Consider the following 27,845-nt stretch of genomic DNA (forward strand, 5'->3'; position numbering starts at 1 on the left):
TAGTAGTAATTCATGTCCATCATTTTGCCATCATTGTTTCTAGCTGATAAACAACTTCTTTCATTCCAATTTTTCTTCCAACTGATTTACTTGCCTTGCCTTTTTCATCTTGATTTATATGACATTTTTATGTTCGAATGTGCACAGAAGTTCCCTCGAACATTCTGGTTTAAGGTTAGGTAATGATAAGTATTACGGAACAGAAAATAGTTTGTAAACAACCCATTGCAGTCTATCTACCTAAGCTTTTGTGGCACTAGCAATATTTATTTGCAATAACAGAGAGGAAACGGCCAGAGAGAAAAGCGGGGAAGCCAAGTTTCCGGGGTTGGGAATCGAACCCTGGATGGCTGCATGAAGAACTCCTTACCTCCGTATATGGGGTGCCCACTTTACCTCTACACCAATTTGTGTGTTTCTAAATGTGAAATTCAATTCATTTTTGCTAATTTGTAAACAGAATAAGACAGAAAATGGGCATTTTTAAATCAAAAGGATTAACTTTTTAAGGGTTTCTCTGTGTTCTAAATTAATTAAAAATATAATAACTCATTATTTGGTTTCTGCATTGCACCGAAGGGCATTTTCAGGGCCACAAGACTTTTTTTTTTGACAAGAAAAAAAATGGTGCTTGAAACGGCCAAAAAATATAAAATTATTGTGAGCAAATCATTCTTGTAAATATGTCGTTCTGATGATTTGCACTAATTAAGCTATGACAACGTGATTCACCATTTACATGTTGGAATAAACAAAGGAACATACTGAAAGACACAGAGAATTCATTGCAGAATAATGTACAAATCTAATAGCATTAGCTTGAAATTTTGCACCACCATTAAAGTTTGAGCTTTTTGAAATTATGGAAATTCTCATGTTCCAATGGCCATGCTCTGAGCATTGATTCTTGCTTTTCCTTTCACAAAGCCTCAGTGATTCTCTACTCCAAACAACCCCACCAATAAAAATGATCCCTTGAAACAAATCCTTATTCTCATGACAAGAGAAGGTTAACAACTTTTACTGCTGACTAATTCACAGGGATAAACTGGGAAACATTTTCTACACAACAAGACCACAATGTGGATATTCATTTCTTTATTAAACAAAATCCATTGTTTTTTCTATTTTAACCTTTAAAAAGCCTAAAATAGCATTCATTCCATTACAAAGAAACTATCCTTGTGCGTCCAAAGTCTCTTTTTATTGATCGCTATGTTCTTCTAAAACATGATTTGCTCACACATTAAACAAAATTGGGCACATTTATTCATATCAGTGGCATATGTCTTTATCACTGTATGTGGAATTAAAGAGGGCAAATTAAGATTAGTCTTTAACACAGTTGTCCCTGGTTCAATTTCCAGCCATTGACCACTTATTGCATGTATCTGCCTTCTCTCTCTGCCCTTCTTCCTGCCCAGCTGTTAATGAATAAACACCACTAACACCACAAAACTCTTCAGAAAAAAAAAGGTCTTATACCACACCATAAACCCCAAATGAGCAAGCAAATCTGTCCATACCTGTAAAATTATCAAAATACAAAGATTAGTCAAAACCAAGCAAAATGGTTTAGCTGCCAGTCAATCTTCAGGATTTACTTGCAACTAAACCGCTACCTGCATATAAAAGCATTTGCTTTGAAATAATCTTTGATCAACAAGGCCATTTGAAAAACTACAAAGAAGATTAATTCACATCTCAGGTGCATCTTCGACCACAATTCCTTTTTTTTTCAGAGCTCCGCTTGCTGTTTCTGTGTTAATTTCCTCAGAAAAAGCAACTAATTAAATACAAAAACTTGTTTGGCTGAATAAAAAAACTGCTACTCATTTTCTGGCAAGTTTTTCACCCAACTGGTTAGTGAGAAACCATTTAAACATTTAAAATTCTCGATTCAAGTTTGGCCTTAGAATAACCTCTGTGAAGCTTGATTAAAAAAAAAAAACAAGGCAGTTATTTTTGTAAAGCAAGCAAAGCAACAACTATTAACAAAAATGTTGTCTTGGTTACGGCAGTGCATCAAATTATGAAATATGAACCAATGTTGGATTGTGGAGTTTTTCCCAAGACTGTGTGTAGAAATGTGTGTTGTACTTGCTTTTTTATCTAAAGCAACGTTTTTGTGAATTTATTATTTTTTTCATGAGATAAAACACATGACTTTATATCTCCTTATTTGCATTTAACTTGCTTGAATTTTAATCATCAGTGCCCATGTAATTTTGAAAATAATAATCTTGAAAAATAATATAAATATCACGTGTTTTAAAAGAATTTCCCCCCAAAATTTTAAAACCGTGAATGTTGTAAAATGGAATGAGTTGCTCCGTTCTCAGTTTCACAGGATGTTTGTCTTATGCTGTGACAAAAAGTGTTTCTTGACATAGTTATTGACCTACTGTTGAATAATAATATCTAAAACTATCATAAAACTAGATTGATGTTCTTTGTTACGATTATCAAACCCTAAGTGACATTGTGTTTATGGAGGATTAAAGGAGAATTTTTCAATACAAAATTAGAAATTTTCTGGTTGAAATAATAAAACCTTTTCAGATGTGATGTTTTTCCATTTTATGACAAGATACACTCTACAAACACACTTTTAAACACATATAAGTGTATCAAAATAAGTAAGATAATAATAGGTGTAGGCTTTTACTCTTAACTTCTAGATCAGTTTCCAGATTTCTTATGTGAATTAAATCAAATTGTGAGACTTCAGGCATTATACCTAGATCATAAATCATCTAACAAAATGAGTTGCAGCCCATGTCCTGAATTACTAGTGGCTCCTGATCAACAAACTTAAACTGTTGTCAATGTGAATCTCCCATAAATTATGGCTTTGCAACCCTCTCTAGACTGCAATTATCCCTGCTGCTTAAGTATTTTTTAATGACTGTTTTTCCTTGCATTCAACCCTCTAGTTATATACTTGAACTCAGCCCTCTGACAAGCCAGCTTCTTTTATTATAGACATTTTGTGGTTTACCCTGCAAACTGAACAACTGTGAAGTCAGTAGTGTAATCCATCATTAAAAGGGATATAATATTATCAAGAACAAACATTTCTGTATTAAAATCCCCTTTTAATGGCTCTTATGTAAGAATCTTATTTTCTGACAAATAGTTTTTGTCAGACACAATTTTTCCGTGTTGTGAGTCATAAATTAAATTATTTATTAAAAAATGAACAGAAATAAAGTCTTAAAATTTAGAATAAAATTTATGTTTTCAATGTTTTTGATCTACTGAAATCAATGAAACTATTTCAGTGAAACTATTTATTAGAATTCACCTGCGTTTTAGGAAGAATAATTCCACTTAGTACTTATGAAAAAGATACTAACTTAAAATGTACCAGTCCTACCAGCTCCAATTTAACAATTAGCATAGACTTTTAATTTATATTTCATATAATAATTTATAATATGGTAGAGCTACCCTTACTCTGTTTAAAGACCACACTTTAAGCATACAAATTGTATTATTACATCTCACTTGAAACAAAAATAACAGTAAAGCAGACATGTAAAAAGATTTCCCTGCAAATAAACTGTACACAAACAATTAAAAAAACATATACAAGACATAAAGACAAAAGAACTAGTGTTATGAAATAAAATATGGCATGGGTCTTTAAGTGTATTCCTAATCTCTCTTCTGTCTTCAGGTGTCTTAAAGACATACTCTCAGCAGGATGTTGCCACCTGCTTCCACAAAATTTCCAATAACTGCTCAGAAAGAAGCACAAGGGGATGCCATTAGCATTAGAACCCCAGCAAGGAACTCACAGTCAGGGAGCAAAGGATGCAGGTGCAAGCTGCACCACACTGATCATAAGTACATTTGTACATGGAAAGAATGGAGCAGTTGTATAAGTTTTTGGATCTCTTAGACCACAGATTTTGGTTTTTATCATGTTTGATTGAACAGGTGTTCATATTTTCCTCAGGTGGTTTAATATCTTTTGACTTTTTTTTGACAGTTTTTGTTACAGAGTGGCGCTTATTGCACGTGTGTGAGCACTTCTCGGAAACAATTTTCACCTGCTGAATAATGTGCGTCTGTTTCTGTGGCCTGTACCTGAGGTGCATAAGCGACACAGACGTCAAACATCACAACTAGAAAATAAGGGGGCCAAAAGTATTCAGGTTCCAATCACCTGTTTTTTTTTCCACAAAGATTTCACCCATACATGTATTGTGTCACCGAGCAACTACAAGTCACTACCCTCTTAGTTTTCAATTTATATCCCGACGCGGTTTAATAAACATGCAGCCACATGAAAAGAGGATGGAACCAAAATAGCCAAAACTGAACCCTTGATAAAAATCCCCATTCATCCTATTATGTTGTGACAGTGCAATCTAGGGATACCAATACAATGAGCAGAGCTGCGCGAACTCCCGATGACCCCGGTACAATGTGATTCAAAAGGATACTGCAGTAACGCATATTCATCATGCAGATAATTGCAATGCTCACACTGTCCCACATGACAAGCCAATGTGACCACTGGCTCTTAATTGGGATTCTTAAAGCTATTCATATTCCAATATTCATGGCGCCCTTTCTCATTTCCTGTTTAATAAATGCAACTGTTAATTGATAGTGTCACAACACAATGAAGGAGACATTTAGAGTGGCTATTTCCTAGATTACCAAAGGTGAAAGGGCATCATGCGCAGTTAATGCGTACTTAAAAAGACGAGCCAAATTGCTGGAAAGTGGAGAGTGATGGCAGACTGATTAGGCCGACTATTGGAGATAAAAAAGATGTAAGGGAATTGTTCTTCTGCTTGTTGACTAAATAAATGATTGGAAAAAGAAAGTGCTTTACAAAAACATAGTTGCTTTTAGGATTGCAGCACATTCAAAAGTTAGACGTTTTCATAGTTTTCTTTATTTTCCATTCCGGAAATCTTTGATGAGACATAAAATTATGGATGACAGAATTGCTGTGTCATTTCAACAACCGCACCCCAACATTATCATAATAGTAGCATGTAAAAGGAACGTGTCAAACACTGACTGTGACAAATTCATGGACGCAAATGGTTTTGATACAGTTAAGATTGCAGGTGAAAGCTCCGATTTTGTCATTTTTGTCAGGTGGTGCAACTAATTTCATACAGAGAACATAAAATGATATTTGTCTCTAAGAGCTAGAAGTATTCTTTTATTGTCATGGAATAACCAGCAATAACTCTGTTTATGCATAAAAAGGTCTGCAACGGTATATTTTAGCCTATTATGACACTTTTACAGGTACAATGAAACAAAACAATAAAACTGAAAGACATAAAGGCAAATCTCTGGTCTCAGAAATGCCATACAGCTCAATGTTAAACTTGATGTAATGTAATATGTGACGATTCTTTCAGAATTGTGTTGTAGACTATGTTTTGAAAAACAGAGCCTGCACATAATTTTGTTGCAGTTCATGGCTCCATGAAGAATTAGAAAAGCTTATGCAGTTGAAGTGAATATGCCTGTGAGCATTGAGACAGAAGGCAGAAAACACATAAGTTCACGTTAGCTTCATTCACTGCTAATGGTTATGTAAGACCCTCCCACCCAATTTCTATGCATGATGCAGGCTGCATCATGTTCCCAAATAAAATATTTAACAGCAAATAGAAAAATTTATAAATCGTTTAATTGTGAATTTATATTTATTTATCGAGTAATGAAGTAATCTGAGGACAAGCTTTGGTTCAGTTGAGACACAGCAGTGACAGCCATACTGAAATGAACCAGGCAAAAGCTTGATAAAGTGTGAAGGACACTTCATATTGTCCCTCAGACAAAGACAGCCCCATCTTAACCTAAGAGAAAACAGCCAACAAACATACTGTATCTGCAAAAAAATTCAGAGTCCTTGAAACTTTTTTACTCTGGATTTTATTGCATCAAAATGGCTAATTTCAACATATTTAATTAAGATTTGATTTGATAAACACAGAGGAGTGCATAATTGTAAAATGGAAGAAAAATTGTGTGGGATTATCAACAATTTTGGATGCGGGGTATGCATTTTGTATCTTGCCCCCCTAAATCTAATACTTCTAGATACACTTCTTTCTTCAAAATGTACCCCACTAGTAAACAGAATTCACCTATATGTAGTTTAACCATAACTACTCTGTGCGTCAGTGAAAGCATCAGATGTCAATTAGAAACCAAAAACATCATCAAGATAAAGGAACACCAGAGCTTGACAACAGAACATGTTTGTATAAAAAAAATAGTAGGGAAGGAAACAGCGAAACTCTCATTTCCATACCTGGCAGCGCGCTTAATGTGTGACCATAACCGTTCATGTTCTTAAAAGGCGGGGGGGAAAAAAAAAATCTGGTTACTGCTACAAAGTGTTGGTTCCCACAAAACAAACTACCTCTGCCGATCCTGTGTCGTAGCGATTATACAGTGAGAAAAAAGAAAACATCAGGTCATGCAGCAACATCATTTCTTACCACTTTGTCTGGTGCAGGTGAATATTGTAAATAAGGTGCAATCAGTCACAGGCGGTCCCTATTCCTAGATTCATTTTTCTGCAGCACGCGTTATCATGTAGAAATGAATTTTCAGGGACACTGTCTCACGTTCGTGTTGGTTTTTACATTCCAGCGCCTTAAATAATCTGTTTGGGCTAAAAGGTGACCTGGTACTGTACCTGACACATGTTCCTCCGTTGCGGCAGGGAAGGTGTTGGCAGACAGGCGGGTCACAGTTCTTGATGTTCCTCCCCTTCACTGCTTCACCCACCAGGTCAATCTCCTTTGAGTTGACCTGGAATTCCTTGATGCAGCCAATGAATCTCCTCTTTTCTTTTCCTCTCTCATCATGAAGCTCCCAGAGGGATGAAACATCCCCAAGAAATATAGGTCCAAAGGATCTCTGCAAAAAAAAAAAAAAAAAACAAGTCAGAGCGCTGATTTATCCTTAAATAAATCAGTCTCTGAAGTTAGGAACAGTTTGGATACAACAGTACATAACATAATCAATTTAACATTAAAATGAGATTGATTTATATTAACATGAATGTGCAAGATGACATCTAGAACCTACTGCTAGATTCAACTCTAATATAATGTGGAAAATAATCACAATACTGTTAACTAAATTCACTTTCTGAACCTATCGCCACAGAATTATAATTTTGAATCCGTAAATCCATCCTGTAAGCATTTTAAGTTCTTTAAGTTAGCATGTAAAGCAGTCTCTCATCCTCTGTAAGCAGAGGATTTGGATTTTCCAGGGTATTTTTTGACTTGTTGTTAAATGTTTAGATCAGTATTTTTCAGTTAAAAAGCAGTAAAGGAGTTTCACAACTGTATATGTCTAGAGAGAGAGAGAAATAAAAACAAAAGCATTACTTGCTAACTTTCATGTGACATTTAAATAGAATTAATTGTGATAAATTCCAGGAACTCACAGCTTATTCTACCATAACCTTTTGCTTAATGAGTGAAATTAATTCTGCTGCCAAAACGGAGCTACATAATTTGGGGAAATAATCCTGCTGGAGTTCAGTTAAAAATGTTTTATTCTCAGTGAGGGTTCAGGTCATATTTATTTATTTATTTTATTTTTTAAAAGATATGTCTGTCCATGCTAAATAAAACAGAACTAAACCAAAATATAATTATTAAGCCTGCTTTTACTATATGTTTGAAACAATTCAGATTTTTAAGAAGTTTGTGTCTTTTGACAGGACACTCAATGCTGATGTTGCATAAATGTTTGTTCTTGTGGCATAAAAGCCACAGGAATAAAGATTGTGTAGGGAATTAAAGAATTAGAGAACTTTAGGTCCAAACCCGACGAGGCGTTTTTTTGTTTTTTAAAAAATACTAATAATATTATCTGAATTAATAATTCATGTTGGAATGGTATTTCTAAATCTATAGATAATGCTGCTGTTTTTAAAAGTCTTGAAATAAAGTTCTCTTTTAGTTAATTCTGAGGTAAAAACACACTGAAACTTCTTTACTGATTTATGTATTTTTTTGTTTTGTTTATTGGCCACTATAAATAACCACCAGTTCTCTCTTTGCATCCAGTTTAACAACGAGGGCATGCAAACCTCTCTTAGCGCACATTTAGCACCCACAAATAAAGCTGTTCAGGATTTTGTGGTAGAAAGCAAAGTTCAAGGTCCCATAAATTATGTCAAGTCTCCCAGGTGCTCAAGTGACTAACCTGCCCCAGACCATCATGTTTAACAATCAGTTTAAATATTTCTGAAATGCTTTATTGCCATTTTTTTTTTCAAATGTAAAAGAGATTACATATTCCAGAAAATAAAATTTTATCTCATCAGTCCACACACTCTAATATTTTCACAAACATCCTGTGGGCCATACTTTTGTGTGTGTGTGCTTGGTTAGCTGTGGCTTTCGCCTCTGAACTCTCCCATGGATGCTGATTTTGCCCAAACTCTTTCTGTCTGTTGAATTCCAAACAGTGTCGTTAACTGAGGCATGTGAGGCCTGTGGTGCTTTAGAAGCCGTTTTGGGTTCTTTTGTGACCTCTTGGATGTTGGCATTGAAGCTCTCTTGGAAACCAACCAGTAGTGGCTGGTTTCCTGACAACTGTTCCACGTTTTATCCATTGGAGGATAATGACTTTTGCTGATTTTCCCAAGAGACCCCAAGCCTTAAAAAGTGCTTTATAACAGTTTCAAAACTGAAAGATGTCACTAACTTTGTTTCTTTTTTTGTCCTGATGTCTTTTTAGCCATCTAATATTGAAAGATGGGTTGTATGGAAGTGATTTTTTGTTTTGTGAAACTGGACTAATTGCTACAAAACTGTAGCTAATGATAAAGATTTCACAAATTTTTTTACATTGAGTTTTGTTATTACGAATAGCTTTTTCTCCCTTGAAAAAAGAAAGCCATTTTACGATAATATATAATCTGAAAAGAAATCTGTAATGTGCAAATTAGTTTTTACAGCACTGCAACTAAAAGAATACAAATATGTGCTCTTTTAGAAAAATTAATAAAGTGTCCTCAGGAAGAAATTTAAACAAGTCAGTGTATATCCCAAAGTTTTAATAATGAATAGATGCAATACTAGTTCATCTCCTGAATCCTTATACTTTGTTTATACTTGAATGATTTATAAGTCAATTTTAAGTGCCTCCATAAAAGTAAACCTTGCTCTCAATACTCTGAAGTACAAAAAGAGACTTTGAACTGACTAAACATATATATACAAATATAAAAAAAACCGGAAGCCAATCAGAAAAAATTGAAGAACTATTTCTCTAGATCAATACAAACACTACAATAACAAATAATTTTTTGGTCACAATGCAATACTGGATAAACTTCCTGTTATAAATATTATAGAACAAATTCAGTCAATTTTCACTCCATAATAAAACATACTGCATATCTGCACAGCAAAGTAAAGCTTAAATATGAATTTACATTTGTACTCTTTCTACTTCCACGTTCTTTTCCATCATAATTTAGACATTCTCAGAATTATGCAAGGCGTAGACTTGGAATTATTTCAAAGTCTACGCCATTTTTTTTATCCACCTCTCTATCAAATATTACAGTTCAATTTCATAACTGCCACCACAAAATCTGAGCAGTCACGTCAGTATTTATGTATTTATAGTGCTTTCAAAATGCCAATTATTTTATGCAGCCGGTTGAGCGAAAGTGATGGACAGCTGCAGAGGAGTCGTTTCGTGGAGGGACAGTGAAGTGTTGGGCCACATAATCATTGAGGGTGTTGGTTTAATGCAAACGTTTGGTGGCAAAACTGCTGCTTATCTGAAAACCAATAAAGAGGACATGGATGACAGGGTTCATGGGAGAACCTATTGTACTGTCACCACATTGGCTAGGAGCCCTGAGAGTATCTTTAACAAAGCTTAAGAGTCAAATAAACTAAGCTGCGATGCTGGGAAACTTTTACATTGAGCAAAGCTTTATTTGTGTGATACAATCAGCAATGAGCTGCTAGAGTTGCATAATGACAGTGGGGTGCAGAATGAATTCATGGCCCCTTCAAGTGTGTTTACCATGTTTATGAGACGAGTCCATTCGAAATGCTCACTTATGCAATATTCATGACTTTGTAAGTGGACCAACGGCGACTGCGTTCACGAGAGCCATATGCTCATTTTTGAATTTTGTTTTAGAGTAGCATTTTTGGCTGCACAGACACAATGCTGCATGGCTAACCAGTTATCTTCTGTACTGGGAAATATAGCAGATACTTTCACATGCAAGGTATTTCATGTTCTTGGCGCAAAAATCTTGATTTCAGTACTATAAAGGGACAACACAGTTTGGGGATACATTTTTCTCCAACAGTGACCTCAAAGACAGCTCTCTCACTCTCTCAAGTGAACTGGAATTCTATTAACTGTGGTTACAGTGTATATTATATACTTGGATTAATTCAGTTTTACAGGTTAGTAAACAGTTCCGTGCCATTTTTGAATAAAATAACATAGCCATAGATAAGACAGCCCAGTGTACAGCAAATATATTGTGACAGCAATATCAGTGTGAAGATTATTACCACCAAGAGTATCATAATTCTTTCACAAAACTGCCATACATTCAGACTTTGAATGCCAGATAAACAGTAAGAAGCCTTTTGGTGGTCAATATATATGTTATATATAACCAGACCTGATACATATCATAGTTTTAAAGATGCTGAAAGCTATAGAGAGTTAACAAAAACAGCTTCTATATTACAACTAATATTAGCATTGAGTTATTTTCTCATGTGGTGCAGCCCTGGCCAAGAGACATGTGATTCTGTGGCAGTGGTAGAGCAAGTTTGTGAATAAACACTTGAAACTACTTGTTCTCTGAAAGCTTTCTATAAGCTTTCTATAAGCATTAGTAACAAAACCAGGTAAGGGGCTTCTTTTATTTCAAATTGTGAATAGGATGTACTTTTAAAGTGCATCTGTAGACATACTGTAAAGAGCTTTAACAAGTAATGCAATACAATTAATCACTATTGTATTAGAAATGGATATGACTCCAGTCTGAATCGGACTGTTTGAATCTGAATGGGGAGAATTACAGAAATTTGAAGTGAGTTAGCTTCAGTGTAACTGGGCATAATTTAAACTTGTTTGTACTGTGAAGTGAATGTGATCTCAGGATGAGTATTTGCTGCAAAGTTAATTCATCAATGCAATCTGCTGGGCCTACTTAGATTTTTTTTGTGGTAGAGATGCACTGATCAGAAAACGTGTGGCTGATTCTTGATCTCAGAGTTTGTAAATCTCACAATTTCTACTTTTAGCATAAATAAAAATGTATAAGATATACAAGATAGAAAGTGAGTTGTGATATTGTAGAACTGTATGTCTCTGCTTCACTGGAAATCTAAATCTTTTGGATTAATATTAGACAGCTGCATCTGTAAAAATAAAAACAAATAAATGAGGCACACCTCAAATTGAGGATTTTTTGTACATTCTTTTAAATAAATGACAGCTTTGATAAATTAAATATTGTAGAGTAAAAAATAGTAACTCTTTCACAAATGAAAATTTGTAGGAAAATCACTTTCCTTTCTGGAAGCGTCTGTTTTTAAAACACCTTAGCCATCTTAAAAAACAAAACAAAACAAAAAAAACTAGCTAAGTCCTTTTCTCTCAGTAACAATTTCCACACTAAGAAAAGTTTTTTTTGTGGTATTGAAATGTCGAAGATTGATTTGTATCAACTTTTGACTAAATTAAATTCTGTATAGTTGAGATGATATTTAATGTCAATTAGTATTATGCAAACCAGTTGAATTAAATTGAAATTGCTCAAAATGACTAGAATGCTAGTCATTTTGCACTATATAAATAAAAATTAGATGAAAAAATTAGCTGGTTTGAAAGGGTAATTTTGACAACATAACTATTCTATGCATACATTTACTCCAAGAGATATTAGATTTATATCTAAAATAAATCTTTACAAATCTATAAATCTAATATCAATATATTGGAATAATATGTCATTAATGTCATTTTGTTGAGTACTTGACCCAATGTCACTTCTTCACATCTACACACTGTGGTAATCTGAGGAAGCAAAGGTCATCTGTCAGTCTACCTGCTAATTGCAACACAGATAGTGGTCCTGTAATTAATGAATGTGTTATAAGTTTAAGGAAAATTAAAAAAAAAAAGGAAGGAAAGAAAGAGGATGTGAAAAAAATCATAGCATCTCAAATTAGAAGACCATAAATCATGCTGAGGGAGGGGGCATGCTGAGCCGGTGGGAAGGTTGAGTCCCTCTCTGTGCCTTTGAACGAGAAAAACAAAATTATAAATAACATATACAGGAGTTATAGATGAAATTAATGAGCCACATCTGATTATTGAGCCTGAGCTATCTTAATGGTGCTTTCATGCCTGCTAACTTTGATCATCTATGTGGAAACATAACAGGTGCACCTACTTTTAACGAGTGTTGGCCGTTACTGGGCTGCTTTTGACAACATAAGGGCAACAAAGAAACAATTCATCGTGTTGCTGTCCTGAGTTCAATAGGTCAGTTGTTTGAACGGAGCCACCGTTGGCATGGAGGTGGCGGCAAAGTTCAGTAAAAACAAAACAACAACAACAAAAAAAAACAATGCAGTCGCTGTTTCAGCTGCTGCCAGTAAGCATCATCTGTTTAATCAAATATGTGAGAGTGTATATTCCCAGGTTACTCTCCAACATCAATGCTTTATTTGTACCTCCTGATCATCACAAGGCATGGTAGGATAAATGAGGCAGTGATAACTTAGCTTCATCTTAAATTCACCTGATTCAAAAAAAGGTAGGTCACAATGTGCTAAATAAAGCTAATAAAAAAAAAAAAACTCCATAGTAGAGCAGAGCAATGCTGCCCTGATGTTTTTTCATGACTTTATTAAAGAGTAATAAATAGTCTTTAGTGAAGTTAGTACTTGTAACCACAAAGCTTGGCAATTTTAGGACAGGAGTACCTTGAATAAAACTGAAATTGTAAAGTGAACATGCACTTTAAGTGAAGTAGGATTATTCCTAGAATCATTGGATTGTTTTCAATTGTCAGACCAGGATTCAAGATGATTGTGGCCTCTGAATTCAAAACAATCTGTGAAAATCCCTTTCATTTGACCAATAAAAAGCCTCACCTCACTATAATTTTAGGTTTAAGAACATAAGACAGTTATGTCCAGTAATAATTCATCAGTGCATGGCATTCTGATCTTATATCTCTGAACACGCTCTGAATGTACAATAGAAAATTGCCCATTGCAAGCAGTCAAATACACAAGGAATAAGCCCCCAGTGATATAAAAGCATAGGAAATGTCAAATCAATATAGATTTAAAGTATATTTTTATCTCCCTTCTCCATCTAAATATGCTAGAGTCAATGTCTTCAGGTCATTTTCATAGTTTTTGAAATATTGATATGCAGTATCATTAAATGCAGAAGTGAGTATTGCAAGACTGTAACACATACAGTATTTGCTTTGTTTTAATGTACGAATGAAAGGCCATAGAATTCAAGGGAAACATTATTGGCTGTAGGAAAAAGGTGGATAATTAATTAATGAAGCTACAGAAGAGACTCAATGTCTGTTAGGCTACAAAAATGTTTGTGATTTAACAATATAACAACAGTTACAGCTTTTGCGCTTTTCCCCTCCACTACTTGGATGTTATTCATTTTGAATTGACCTTGTAGAATAAATCTTAATATGGTACACATTTACATTTTGAGTTATGTAAAACAAAAAAAAATAATAGTGATCCATATATTTTAGAAAACAGCAGTTGTTGGGAGGATTTTACTGTTTTTTAATATTTTCAGTGAAGCTGAGAGACCCAGCTTATTAACTTGGAGCTGTTTTTGAGAATTATACTATAAATATATATTTTAAATTTTGTAGCAGGAAATAGCAACAGATAAGCTAACATCTGTAGTGCATTGATAGTTTTATAGAAATTGACTGGAAATTCATTCCTAATGTCTCTGATTGCTGCATCGCTATTACTTAATCATGCATGGAAGTCATAAATGGCAATCGGTAGTCTATGATAAACCTCATAGAAAAGGCAAAGAGAGATCTAGACTTTAAGGGCAACGGTTGATGTGACTGGAGGCAGGTAAGCATACCTCTGACACAGGGTGAGACACGAGTTCCTCAAGATGCCGTGCAGAGCCATTATCTGCAGCAATTTCAATCCGACATGACCCTCCTTGTTTGCCAACAGGCAGGCTGAATCTGTTAAAAAAAAAAAAAAAAAACAGTGAGAGAGATGAGGTGATTGAGAGAGTTAGTAAGTAAGGTAGAACCAAGCAAAATCTGCGACTCACAATAAATCCAGCAAAGCATGAAACTATTCTGATGGCGAGACAGACACAGCAGTCACAGTAATGGAGCTGCTAATGTGACTATTGAGAATATACCATAAACTGACTAGGTATACATTACATACAGTTTTATGAGGATTTTTATGCAGTGGTAGATTGGCTTGGGAGCAATGGTGCGTTTATATCACTCCCCACCAGCCAAAACCCAGGAGAGACGACAAAAACAGACGATGGTTTGGATGCAAGATTTAAATAAAAAAAGAAGCACCAAAATAGGTTTCTGCTCAGCACTGCAGCGATATACTTTAAATCGCTGTGTTCCTTAGAAAAAAATATGAAATTTACATAAAGAGATAAGCAGTCATTAGCAGGTTCATTTACATGATAAAGCTACAGTGAATGACACACATTGCCACGCCAAATAAAACAGGAGTTACATTAACTTTACTAATAATTACAACAGTCATAAATACATAAACTAATCAGCCTCACAAAGACATGCAAAATGCAAACCTTGGTGTAAGAGCTTATTATGCCACTCAGGATTAATTAATGATAAAAATGAGGGCAAAAACCATATATGCACAATAACCCTAATGAGAAGGAAGACAATTTTGTCATTTGACCTGCTGGGACTCTCTGGGGAAATATACAGTTGCACTAGTCATTAATGTTGTAGCCATAATGTTAAGTAGCTGGTCTACTTGTGTCATACTCCAACATTGGCAAAGTCAAGCACTTCCCTCTCCTCAATCCATCATTGGTTTATGCTGGCGCTATACAATCATGGGCTCTCTATATAGCGACAGGCTGCGTATGGACTTCATTGTTCACATAAACTTGATTATGTGCCGGGAAGTAATTCACACGAGACACCTTCATTCTACAAGTTTATGCAGTGCCTGCTGCTTAAATGTGAGATAAAAGACACAGCGGATTTCAAGCCTGTTTACACCTCTACTGAAAATCCAGGATTTTGTGACTTTACATAAAGTCACAAATTCAAAACCTCCAGCTAATCGATTTGACATCATGTAAAACTAAAGTGAAAACAAACAGCTTAATTTGAGAAAAACGTGTCATTTAAAACTACAATTACCTGCTTGCACTAGAGTGCATATACATAAATTGATAGTTTGAAGAAGCACTTTATGATTCTAGATTCTGGCTGTACCATTACAAAACTTTAACTTCTTGTTGACTACTGCTGCAAATTCACCTCAGGTCAATAGCCTAGAAGTTGCACGTTGAAGCCTAAAATTTTTAATTTGTTATTTGAAAAATACATCGGTAGTATTGTTCTTTAGGGGTTATCTGATGTCACAATAGTTTTTTTTACCTGCAAGAGTTGTCTACAGAAGAAGGAGGGACCGGGTCGGTTGGCATGCTTTTTTTTTTTGTCTGTCGGCCATATTGGATTTAACAAAAATAATTTCTTGCATTTGCAGTAGTTGATAGTGTATTTTATGATGCATTAGGTAAGGTAAGGTAATTTTATTTATATAGCACATTTTCAGAAACAAGGCAACTCAAAGTGCTTAGTGTCCACTTCAGTGGTCTGTGTGCATTTATAACATAAAAATCCACAAGAAAATGGCTTTTAGATAGCTGTCCACTGTAGTGACCACTATGCATGAAAGGGTTAAATTTGAACAAAAATGTCATGGCAAAAAATATTTAGATTCTTCCCAGCAACCAGGTTATTGCAATTTCTTTTTCCTTTTAAACATTTTCTCCCAAATAGATTAGTTCATGAATTATATGGTACAAGATATGCCACAAGAAAAATGGAAAAAAGTTTGGATTGACTCGGTCTCATTTCTTTACATCACAAAAACTTGACATTTTCACAGGGTTATGTACACTTTTGAGAGCCGCTGTATGTCACCGAGCTGCTAATTTGATTCTGCAAAATCGACCACCCCGCTGTTTGTGACTGGCTGAGTGTTGATGAGGATTAAGCCTCAAATGTGTATTTTAATAGCCAGATGGAAACAATAAGGGCAATCGCCCTCCTGTTAATTTGAAACAGCCTTCCAGGACACCTCCCTGAGGCAATTCCGCACACACAACCTCAGGTAGGACTAATTACAGGTATGGAAATCACAAGAGCTCTTTTGTACACACATATCTGCATGCACACATATATTCATGCACACATGTTTAAGATTGAATACGTGAAAGGCAGCCTAATGTCCAGAAAAAAGGGAGAAGAGAGACATTACTATCCCCAGGGTGCCTACTCTGTGTCTTCTGTCATTCTTCATACATTAGCATAACATTAACAGATCGGAAAGATATTTTAGAAAAGTATATCCTCTTCACTGAAATTCAGAAAGCAAGAGGATAAGGTGCAAATGAGCACATACATGTCATGAGTACACGTCTTTGTGGAGCAAAAAGAACTATAGATGGGTATGAAAAATCATAGAAATATTATAAAATGTCTGTTGCTGAAAATGTTTGATGCCATATTTTAGTGGTTTGCACAGTGGGGATTATTTTTTTGTGCCTGCTAATATTCCAAAAAAAAAAAACAGTCTCTGCCTAAGCAAACAGGGTGATGTCTCCTGATGAGCTCTCGTCAGCACACTGAATGCTCCACTCAGCTAATTTACATTGGTCTGGCTCTAAGGAAAACTTGGTTATTTATATAGATAACTATTCTAGTCCTTTTAGCCAGACAACTAAAACTATTCCTTATGGGTTCACATTAACATCACAAACAGTACAAAACGCACAATGGATGATGCCTTCCATATATATGAAAGAAAGAGAGGGGAAAGAGGCTTTTAATGGAGAGATTAAATCATCTGGAACTGGGTTTTCTTTGCTCTATTCCCCTGCTTGGTCTCAAAGGATCAACAGGAAAAATATCCCAGCTTCAGATAAACAAAGACATGTAAATATTTCATTTTCTCCAGGCACACAAAACCACAATGTGGTGGAAAGCTTTTTTTTTTTTACCTCCTCAATCATCATTTATGCATTTGTTCATCTGGCTAATGATCTAATCATAAGCAATTTGTCATCTCTAAAATCTTCATTTAGACTCGGGGTGTGTGACTAATTCGGGGCACGAGCATTTCTGTAACTTTCAGGAGCATAACCTCTGAAATATTACCTGCAATGTTAAGGGACCAGGCGATATTTTCAGCACTGCACCTTTACGCAAAGGTATTTGTTAAACCTGAGGTGGACGTTTGTCTTTCTAATCAAATGTGCCTCCTTCACAGTCCCCTTGCAGAAAATTAGCAATGAGGAAAGAATCATCATTAAAATATTACTACTGCATAAAACATCTGAAAGTATTGGCAACAGATGGCAGTAAAACATCATGGAGCACACTGGTGCCCTTGCAACATATTTCTCTGACTGTTGGGCTTTGGTGACACCTTTTTAGCTGTTTATTATTCTAAAAAATATTATTTATTCCTAAAAAATGATTTGATGGAACACAACATGGGGAAATTTGTAGTATTCAGATAGTTTAGCGTTTAACCAATACGCGATTATTATATTTGAAGTTAATAGTGCTTACTAGACCCTTAATGCTTATGAGTAAATTAATAATTCCTGACTCATATGTTATACATATATGATGAACACAAATACCACCTGTTACCATGCTTTTAGTCATAGCAGAGCAGGCTGAACAGTTACATAAGACAAAACAGAAATCGCCCTTCATATGGTTAATATTCATTATTTATGAAATTCTCCACACCATCTAGCACAAACCATCAAAAGGAAACAATTTTGGGGGGAAAAGTTGATTTATTTATTTTTTTTCCAAAGTATTTTCAACCACATATCAGATCAACATCTGCACTTTTAGTGAATGTAATCTCTGCTCTGGCTATGGTGCAGTGGCGCTCTCACACGCAGCACTGCAGCATTTGCTGCATAATTTGTGGTGTGACCGGCAAGCCTCAATTAATTTGGGCAGCCTGTGTTCTATCATTATATCTTTGGCAATACAATTAGACAGCACACAGCAAGGCTCTTGGCATTGTGGGGGTTCACAAAACAAAACTCCAAGTGAGCAGGCACGGCCGCCGACTGCCTCTCCAGTGAACCTTTTAAGAGGAGGTCTTGTCAATAAAGCGCTGAATACAGTGCAGGCGATAAACACGCCTTAACTCTGATCTGGCGTCACGCTGAGTTGATGTGTGTTTGAAAACAAAAATGCTCTATATTAAGATCAAGTGAATACACAATATGACATTAAGTCTAATGAAAATTTAAAGCAGCTGAAACACGGTGTACTAACGATGTGCTGTTTGTGTATAAAAACAAAATGAGTACGACTGTTTATCTTTGGAGAGATTTATTAATTTCTCTGTACTAATAAATTACTCACTTTTAATTTAAGTTACCCCATACCTTATAAAACTCACAGACTGAAAAGCAGTGAAGACTGATGGGTACCAAAGAGCCCGCTCAGCTCTCCATTAAGAAGTTTGCTATTGAACAAGCTTACACAGATTAACAGGTGTTTTTTGAAACAGGGCGGACTTGAACCTGGTAAACTGGATTTCTGCTGCATTAATTTAAAGAAGTCAGACTCCTGATATGTCCTAAAAATGTCTTTTCAGTGTTTTTTCCCCTCACAGCACACGTCTGCTTTCCTTCTCTTACAGCGGCTGTTGCTATGCGACACTCACACCCACATGTGCGTTTTTACATTGAAAACTTACTCAATGGTCAATGAACAGAAGCGGTAAATAACCGAATTCCATGGGTAAATTAAGTGCGCGTGCTATTTATAAACTGGTCAACAAAATGCTTGGTATCACTCGGTGTTTAAATTAACATGATTGTGCTGTCTTGTAGGAACATGCTGTTTCAGGGGTAATAAGAGTTGAGGCAAGGATTGAGGCTGTTATTTATAACAAAAAGCTATTACTGCAAGCCTAATGGGAGTCTGCAAAGAAATGCCTTTACTATGCAGGGAGACTCTAATGACAGAAGAATCTTTATAATTGGTGCCTTTGGAACTTGACTTGTCGTCTGTAACAGGTAAAACTTTCAGGGTTTCTTTGCTTCTGCTTCATAAATCATTTACTAATATTAGATTCTGCTGATTGATCTCTGGCTCAGCAGATGCATGTGGTGCCTTTTAGGAAGATGATGATCCCCACAAAAAAACTGTCTTCAACAGAAACTCTCCAAATATAATATGAATGTAGTCTTCCTATGTTGGATGCTGAAGAAAACTACACTTGGGATTGGTTAAAATTTTAATCAATTCCACTATATTTCAGCTCATTTTAGTTTAAATCAATTCAAGTCAATTCAGTTAACTTGAATTGATTTCAAGTCATATATATATATATATATATATATATATACACATTACCATTGAAACTACTAAACCATCCAAACTACTAAGGCATCCAAAATTAAGATTAGTGTTAGAAAACTAATCACATTATTACAACATATGGGTATTACCAGTAATTAACTTAACTAACTTGTTTGATCGAGGGAATGCAACTGAGAAGTTTTCAAAGCAAAATTTATCCCTCTAACACTTTAAAATCTGTTCACTAGAGTAAACATTGCTGATTTGTAGAAGTTTATTTGTCCGAATAAGATATAAAGGTTAATATACAAATGTATGACTTGATAACTTCAATGAAAACTATATGAGATGATTCAAATAAATTGTTGGGTATAATATACTCGATCGTGTTTTACAGCTAATAAATAAAAACAGATTGATTTGTAATCTGACACAGTCCATGAAGTCTGAAGTGACCATGAAAAGTTTAATGCTCACAGCTGAACTTATTCTTTGTCTTCAATTGCAGTGGAGTCCTTCAAACCAGCTGACACCGAAAGACACAAAGCAAACTTCAAGAGAAAAGAAGCAGATGGTCTATAGAGCCGTAACTCCAAATTTCTAATGAGCTTCAGACTGCAAGATGAAGAAATAATAGAAATCTGGCTTACTCACAAATATGCACTTGTGTAGAAATAAGGGCTCAATGTTTATGTGCACAATTCCATTTTGAAGTATCAAAATATGGCATTTTAAGCAAATATGGCAGGTCATACAAAAGAAAATTAATAAATCTCCTGTTTCTAATAAAGACGTGGTTCCATCACGCAGTCGAAATATAGTAAATAACAGCCTGGCTTTTCATTTAAAGAGATAAAAGACTCCATTCCTTTGACTGCCGAGAAATAAAGGAGGCTGAATAATCATATCTACCAGGGACTCGCATGTGACAAGAGAATAAATGTGTTCCAGCAGAAAGCTATGTATCATCCTCATTGATCCCTAACTGTGTGTATTAAGAATGAAAATTACTCTAGCAGTGAATGTCAGGCACAACAGGTTTCAACCAAATAATGGACGCAGCCTCACAAAATGACCAGGGGAGCATTTGGAGTCTGCCACTCTGGAAATTTAATCTTTGCAGTATAGCCCCAAAATGTCCCTGAAGAAAAGAAAACTTCCCGACATCAAAACGCTAGCCAACAGCAAACATGTCCTCCCCAAATGAAAAATGACACAGCCTCCCCCACCCCACAGACTCCTCTCTGTGAATTGATATGACAGCACAGGGCACTTCAAGAGTGCTCTTTTTTCTCTTGTCAACGGTGGTGTCTTTACACTATTTTTGTTCAAAGTAAAGCCAAACACACACAAACACAAAATTTATGTAGAAAATTAATATAATGTAAAGCTGTTGTGTTGAGCTTCTTTCCACTAGCATCGAGTTTCCTACATTGCCTAAAGATATCCATATAGTTCTTTAGCAGTGGCGGCTGCCCAATAGAGGGCACAAGGGCGCCGCCCCACCACTTGCCACATTACCTTGATTAAGACAAAAAAAAAAAAAAATTGAATTTAAATAATAAAATTTTAAATATTTTGAAATACATGCATATATTTTTTAGTTGTGTAAGATAAACATTTTATAGTTCATGATGAGTAAACTGATTGGTGACATATTTCCACCCTCGGGCGCGAAAATCTTTGGCCAAAGACTCTCTTTAAAAGTTGCTTCAATGCAAGAGATATGACCATTCTGGGGCGCCTGCCCCTCTCCCGCGCCCAGACTTGAATGCAGTTTGATTCACATCTCACCACCCTCCTGCCACTGGGCCGACGGTGGGGCTGCCTGTCATAAAATTCGCCAGACTGACAGATCGAGCAGTGGGAATTGGAGACGATCGACTAGAGATGCAAAATGGAGCAAGAGAAACTAAATAATTCAGTGAAGTCACTTAAAACAATACCTTTTGAGAGAAGAACATTTTAGGAGAAGCCAGAGGTGAAAGAGCTCGGATCGGATCAGCCAAACATCACAACAAGGCAGGCTGATGCTGAACACTATTTTTGTAGCCAAATACCAAATCCTACTGGAAGAAAAAAACTAAATCCTTTCTTAGTGTGATGTCCACTTTTGACTGTCTTATTTTTCTTTTACAAACATTTCATAACTTTTTGTCATAAAATAAACTGAACAAAGTAATTATAGTATGCTGTAGTGATACTAAGCACTTTTATCTTAAAAAAAAAAAAAAAATTAACAACCACTTTTTTCTATACCACAACACTTAATGCTGCACAGTCGGGGTGTACTTATTTCTTCATGCTGATAGTGCTGAATCAGTGCAACACACCATTTTCTTAGAGTACAGAGTGAATAAAACAACAGTAGTTGTTCAAAAAGCAAAAGGCAAATGTTTTCTCTTTCTGGTGTCATGTGCCGAGTAAAAAAAAAAAAAAAAAAGCCTGGCTTATGTGTGCTTAAATGCATCTACTGCCCTGCAACACACAGATGCTGACACCTGCAAGTTACCAAGGCTGTATTCAGTGTTGTCAACTCCTAGCTGAGGAAAGTAAGTATTTAGTGCTCAGACAAATACCTCTGATGTCACACGCTCATTTGCATATGAATCAAAAGTGCTGAACATATCAAGAATAAATAGAGCCGCCAGAGCTCTGCGGCAGTCGTTCTCAGATTTCTCCAAGCAGCTCCCTCTGCCCCATAGTGATGAGCCATAAGCCAGTGTGCACACCACAGAGACGAAAGATCGGTTGTGCAGGGGAGAAGCATTGTTTGTCAGGCTTATGTGTAAGAGATGGGAAAGAAATGTAAGTGGATGGAGATCAAGATCAACATGCCAAACTGTGCCGGATCTTTCTGAGCCAAGAGATTTCTTTTGTATTGTTAAAGGATTGCTAAAGGTTCATCTGTGACTTTGATGTCAATACAAGAAATACGTTTTAAAGGAAATTAGTCAAATAATAGCAAGTATTGTGAAAAAAGAAAACATACTCTTGTACCTTTTTCCTATCTTGTCACATTCAAACTATAAACTTTATTGATGTCTGGATCGCATGCCATCTTTGATTAAACAATGAAACCTATAGTTATTATAGTTATAATACAAGGTGAGTCTGATAAATATAAAGAAATGTTTCTTTCAACTTATTTTGAAGTTCAAGTAGATCATGGAGCATGTCATTTATTCAAAACACACAACAGTTTTTTTCTGTTAAAATTACATTGCTGCTTGGCTTTACAGTAATCATTTCCCACTTACTTGCATGAGTGAGATTACAAATGAATTAATCTAATCAGGCGATTCAGGAGCCTTAAAGGTTTCACAAGTCAATGCTTTGTGCGGGACATCACATACCTTCGAAGAACAAATAGATCCATGGCTCAATGGTCAGTAACTTTTGAATACCTATGTTTTATTAGCCATGATTTTAATACTGTTGTAGCTGATGAGTTTATGTGTTTTTTGGTTTTGGTTTGCCATTTACGGAGAACACAATTGTTGTGTTTATATTTATGTTAAGACCCATCCTAAAGACGTTCTAAACAAATCAACATCCAGTTTATTGTGTATTTTGTGAATCAAACTAAAAAGGAATCAAACATCATACCGGATTAGGATCGACATCCATCTGTTATTATTGATGCTCTTGTCAGCAGCTGCATGTAAAACACTGGTGCCCCCACAGCCAAGCTGAGCAATGGGGCGTCCATCTTCAAGGGACATGTGGAGGAACCGATCCCCAAAGTTCTGCTCCTGGGCTGAAACAATAAAACCACAGAATTCGGAAAAAGTTTAAGTTTCGTTTTCTCTATTCCTAAATTCAATACATTGACAAAAAACTGCAATATAAATGACTTTGAACTAAACTGAGATCCTGAAGGAAGCCCCTTCTTTCTCTTTGGCATCTGTGTGATGCCAAAGAGAAAGAAAAAAAGATTTTGAAGAAATTAGTTTTGCACCAGAGAAAAAGTTTTGGTTTATTACAAAGGAAAGAAAATAAAAGCAGAAGTAGATCAAATCTGACCTTATCAGATACTTCTGCCACCTTATGGCTATTATCCCTATTTCAATTATTTAAACACAGATTCTTTACATATTGCATCAATGTCCGCCAATAAAATAGAGGATGTTGAGCACAAGGTCATACTTGCGGAGATCAATAACCCTAACAGGAAAACCTGAGGGAGGACTCCTGTCTGCTAACAAATACCATCTCACAGCCAATAAGCTTGCCTCTCTCTAGACAGAAGCTTATCAAGAATCTTTCACATTGCTGTGACCTCAGCAACAACACACACAAGCCGATGGCAAAATGTTTCATCCCTTGAAGAATAAAACCGCAACATGGAACTGACCCGTACCTGAGAAAATGTAAAATGTCAAAAGCTCCGTCTGCATGCAACGCTACGTTTATTTCTTAAAAATCAATTCAGCTCAATTTAGTTTATTTGTATAAGGCCAATGTATGACAAAAGTCCAAAAATTCAGCTGGGACACGATTCTTAAAAGTAACGGTAACCCCCTCCCCTTCTCTAGTACATGAATAAAGAAATACAGACAGGAATCTGCTCAAAGGGCACAGAGAGTTCATTTGAAAAAGTCTGGAAATATAATCATTTATTCTCTCTAAGGGATAGATAAACTTTTCACGGAGTACTTACTTGAAGAGAAGATGGTTGGGGAGAAAAAAATGCAAGGAGCCACTGAAAAAGAAAGACTGATCTATTACAAAAAGCTGTTTAGAAAATATGCAGGTTCCTTCGCTGTATTTTCTGCTGTATAAATGCCTCTATACACAGAGTCAGAGAGCTCAACACATGAGCCAGATCCCTTCAAAATCAACATTATGAGAAACTAATATATCAGAATTAAAACAAATTGAAAATGATGTATATAATGACGACCCACGACGATGTGAGAAGCAAAGCTGTACAACGCAGCAGGCTTATCAGAAAGCAGGCATTCCTTTAAAATGTCCTGGTAGAAAGTTGTTAACTTGAGACAACGCAGCAGACGACATGACTCTCCAAATCTTGCGTCTGTGTGGTGACCTCTAGATGCTGTTACTACAGCTGGTGTCCAAGCCTCATCTCCACCAAACTCTCAAATGGGCTTTGCTTCACAATCTTCTCAAGGCTGCAGTTATCCATCTTTCCTGAGCAGGATTTTCTGATCATACATTTTCCTTCTACTCATCTTTTAATTTTACTTGTATACGCAGCTTTATGTGAACGTTTTTTAGCGTTTTTGAAGCTGGATTGAATGGTGTTAACACATGTCAAGTGAGCAGTAATAAACATGTCTGATTTAAAAAAGAAAATCCTTCAGTTTACTGGTCATATTTAATATTCTAATATTCCAGGGGTGTGGGGGGATTAGTTTTTATTAGCTGTAAATCATAACCACTTAAATAAACAGACATAAAACCTTGAATTACATCAATGTGAGTCAGAAATCTACAAGTTTCACTTTTTAAATGGGACTCCTAAAATACTGAAACCCAGTTTTTTTTTTGTTATTCTAAACCATAACATGAACTGTATTTGCACTCCGTTTCCAGCAGAGCTGTAACTGTCTCTGAGTGGAAAGCTTCATCACATCTGCTTTGAGTCTGGCTTCCTCAACCACTATGTTCTTGATAATAAAACAATGATATGACCGCTGACAATTTATTTAGTCATTTGTCAGGTATGTAATCTGTATTGTCACAATATTTTATTGCATGACATAATTCCTGCAAAAAAGTAATTGCAATTTGCAAGTGTTGGACAGCTTTATGCGCCTTCATAAACTACTGTGGTCTTCATAAGGGAGGTGGGGGGGAACATTCACACCAGAACCAGACTGCTGTCTGAACAGACAGGAACAAATGCATGACAATGTTAGAATGCAGGTCATTGAGAGAGACTCAGACAGAAAGGGAACCTGCACCTCTTGTCTCGCTGTGAAGGAAAACGTGGCTACAGGGCAGGGGATTGAGCAGCAATGGTGCCCTGTTAGAGAGACCTTAAATGTTTCTGTGTTTCCAACAAGGCCTACAGGGGATATTTCAGCTGAAATAGAAGAAGTGACAAGGGAGTACTAGTCCAGAGAGAGCTACTGAGTAGGCGCGAAGTAGACCTGTTTGATTTTCCAAAGACAACAGGGTTAGAGCCACGAATCTCAGGAAGTAGGTTGATGTTGTGAGCTAAAAATAGTATCAAGGTGTGTGGGCTTGACAGCCTTGTGTCTTAGCAGTGTGCATGTCATCTATGCTGAGGTCCTGTAATGGCATGGGTGGGGGGTTTAAACATCAGCAATGAAAGCAGCTTCTAAGCTAGATGTTTCAAGGTAGCATGGTAACTGTAACCGAGATGAAAATGAAGGGGATCAATACAATTCCCATCTCTTTATGAGACAGAGGCTGCTGTTAGCTTAACATGTTTGGTACTCCACATATTTTCCAGTCTGCAATGCCACTAATGACAAACTAATAGTGAATGTAATGACTTAGTGTTCCAAATAAAAAATAATAATAAAGCACTGAATCTCAAAGACTTTAAACATTTTAATGAATCCTAAGTAAAAATGTGTGTATTGGAATTGTTTGTGATGCAGAAAGGAATAGACTGAGAGAAATTAATTCACCTTGGAAACTAAGGGAGAATGAGCCATAATGCATAAATTATGGTAATAATTATATTTATTGCATCCAACATCAGAGAGACGAGCAGAAGAAACACAAACTGCACATTTTTAAGAAAAGAACAAAATAATGTTAACTGACAAATTATCTAAACATGAAGAAAACATATGCGACTCCCACGAAACATAATTACTCATGACACTTAATCATCTAACTTATTTTCAAAACACCAAAGTAGAAGAAAGTCATTAGATTTAATGAGCAAAACAGCACAGTCAGTCATGCCAATTTTTATATCAATTTCTGACAACAATGACCTATAGTCTCCTCTTTTAGCAGTTGTTTCTGCATTGTGTCATAACTCATTTTTGGACAAATATTATTTTCAACAGATGTCAATGTTTTCTAATCTTTTCTTATTCTATTTTTTGTCTGAAAGGAAATTGTTTTGTGGCGTCTCCGTGGCCCTCTTACTGTGCACTGAACCTTACAGAGCATTCGTCCTTTTTGTCAGTGCCTGTCATCTGTTCTCTTTCCTCTCCTCTCCCTCCCTTTGTCTCCCCCCTCACAACCCACCTTCCAGTCTTTCTCCTCTCAATCTGACAATTGAAGTCCAGGGGGAGACTTGTGGATTTGCTTCGGGGAGAGTTGCGAAAGGGGAGGTGGAGAATATGGAGCACATTTGGCAAAGCGATTCCTCACATCTCAATGTATATCACTTGGTTTTCTTCTGATTAACTTTGTATGTTTGATCTCTGGAGAATTCTGCTCAGTTCCCATCGTCTGATTTGAAAAAGACAGCGTGCTAGAAGCAAGGAAACGTAACTAGATAAAAGCCACTGTGCAAACTGTCTGTGTGTTTTCTGAACGCTCATTTCTCTTCACCGTAAGGCTAACACTTTTCTTTTAAGCCTCTACATTATGTGGCACTGCGTTATTGTAAATACAATTAACTTACGTGAGACAAACAAGGCTAAAATTATGAGTTTCATGTCCAATTTACCAAAGTTTTCAAGTCTGATATTAATGACAAGAAATGTTTGTATGGCACAATGATGGTAGCTAACTGTTAAGTTATATCAGGGAGATTACACACTCAGCTATTTAGTTACTGATGATCTACTTAACCAGATATCTCCTTGCTCCAAATATGTGACACAACCTAAGACAGTGTGGAAGTGAAGCGATTTGGACAGCTTGACTTCAAGCACAAATGCACAGGTGACTCATCAGGATGTCATACACTGTTATCTTCCAGAGGCGCTTTACAATGTTCCATCTCATTATTGAGTTACAGTAACATAATAATTACCATACTAATATGAATACAGTAACTTTCTTACAATATTTGGTAGTAGTGAAGGAAAAAACAATTAGTTAAAATAAAATGTAATGTATCACCACTCTGCATATGTTTACAAGGACAACCTTGATGTGCTTTTATTGGAATTTTGATATAAAAGTCCAACACAATGTAAAACACAAAAATGATATTTGGATATATTTTTACAAATACATATCTGGATAGTGTACTTTCCGAAGTCACTTAATC

General features: G+C 35.9%; 1 protein-coding gene across 3 annotated transcripts in view; it reads right to left on the minus strand.

The window, feature by feature from the left end:
* eys (EGF-like photoreceptor maintenance factor) overlaps positions 1 to 27,845 on the minus strand; it is a 176,769-nt gene that overhangs the window by 24,071 nt on the left and 124,853 nt on the right. For all 3 annotated transcript variants that reach the window (XM_081616684.1, XM_017309076.2, XM_008429846.2), the window contains exons 41-43: positions 23,276 to 23,426; positions 14,161 to 14,269; positions 6,689 to 6,912 (exon numbers count right to left, since the gene is read on the minus strand). In XM_081616684.1, the coding sequence (XP_081472810.1) occupies positions 6,689 to 6,912; positions 14,161 to 14,269; positions 23,276 to 23,426 (484 nt within the window). The remainder of the gene's footprint in view (positions 1 to 6,688; positions 6,913 to 14,160; positions 14,270 to 23,275; positions 23,427 to 27,845) is intronic.

Source organism: Poecilia reticulata, chromosome 15 (genome assembly GCF_904066995.2).
Source record: "Poecilia reticulata chromosome 15, P_reticulata-male-v2, whole genome shotgun sequence".
NCBI classification, from domain to species: Eukaryota; Metazoa; Chordata; class Actinopteri; order Cyprinodontiformes; family Poeciliidae; genus Poecilia; species Poecilia reticulata.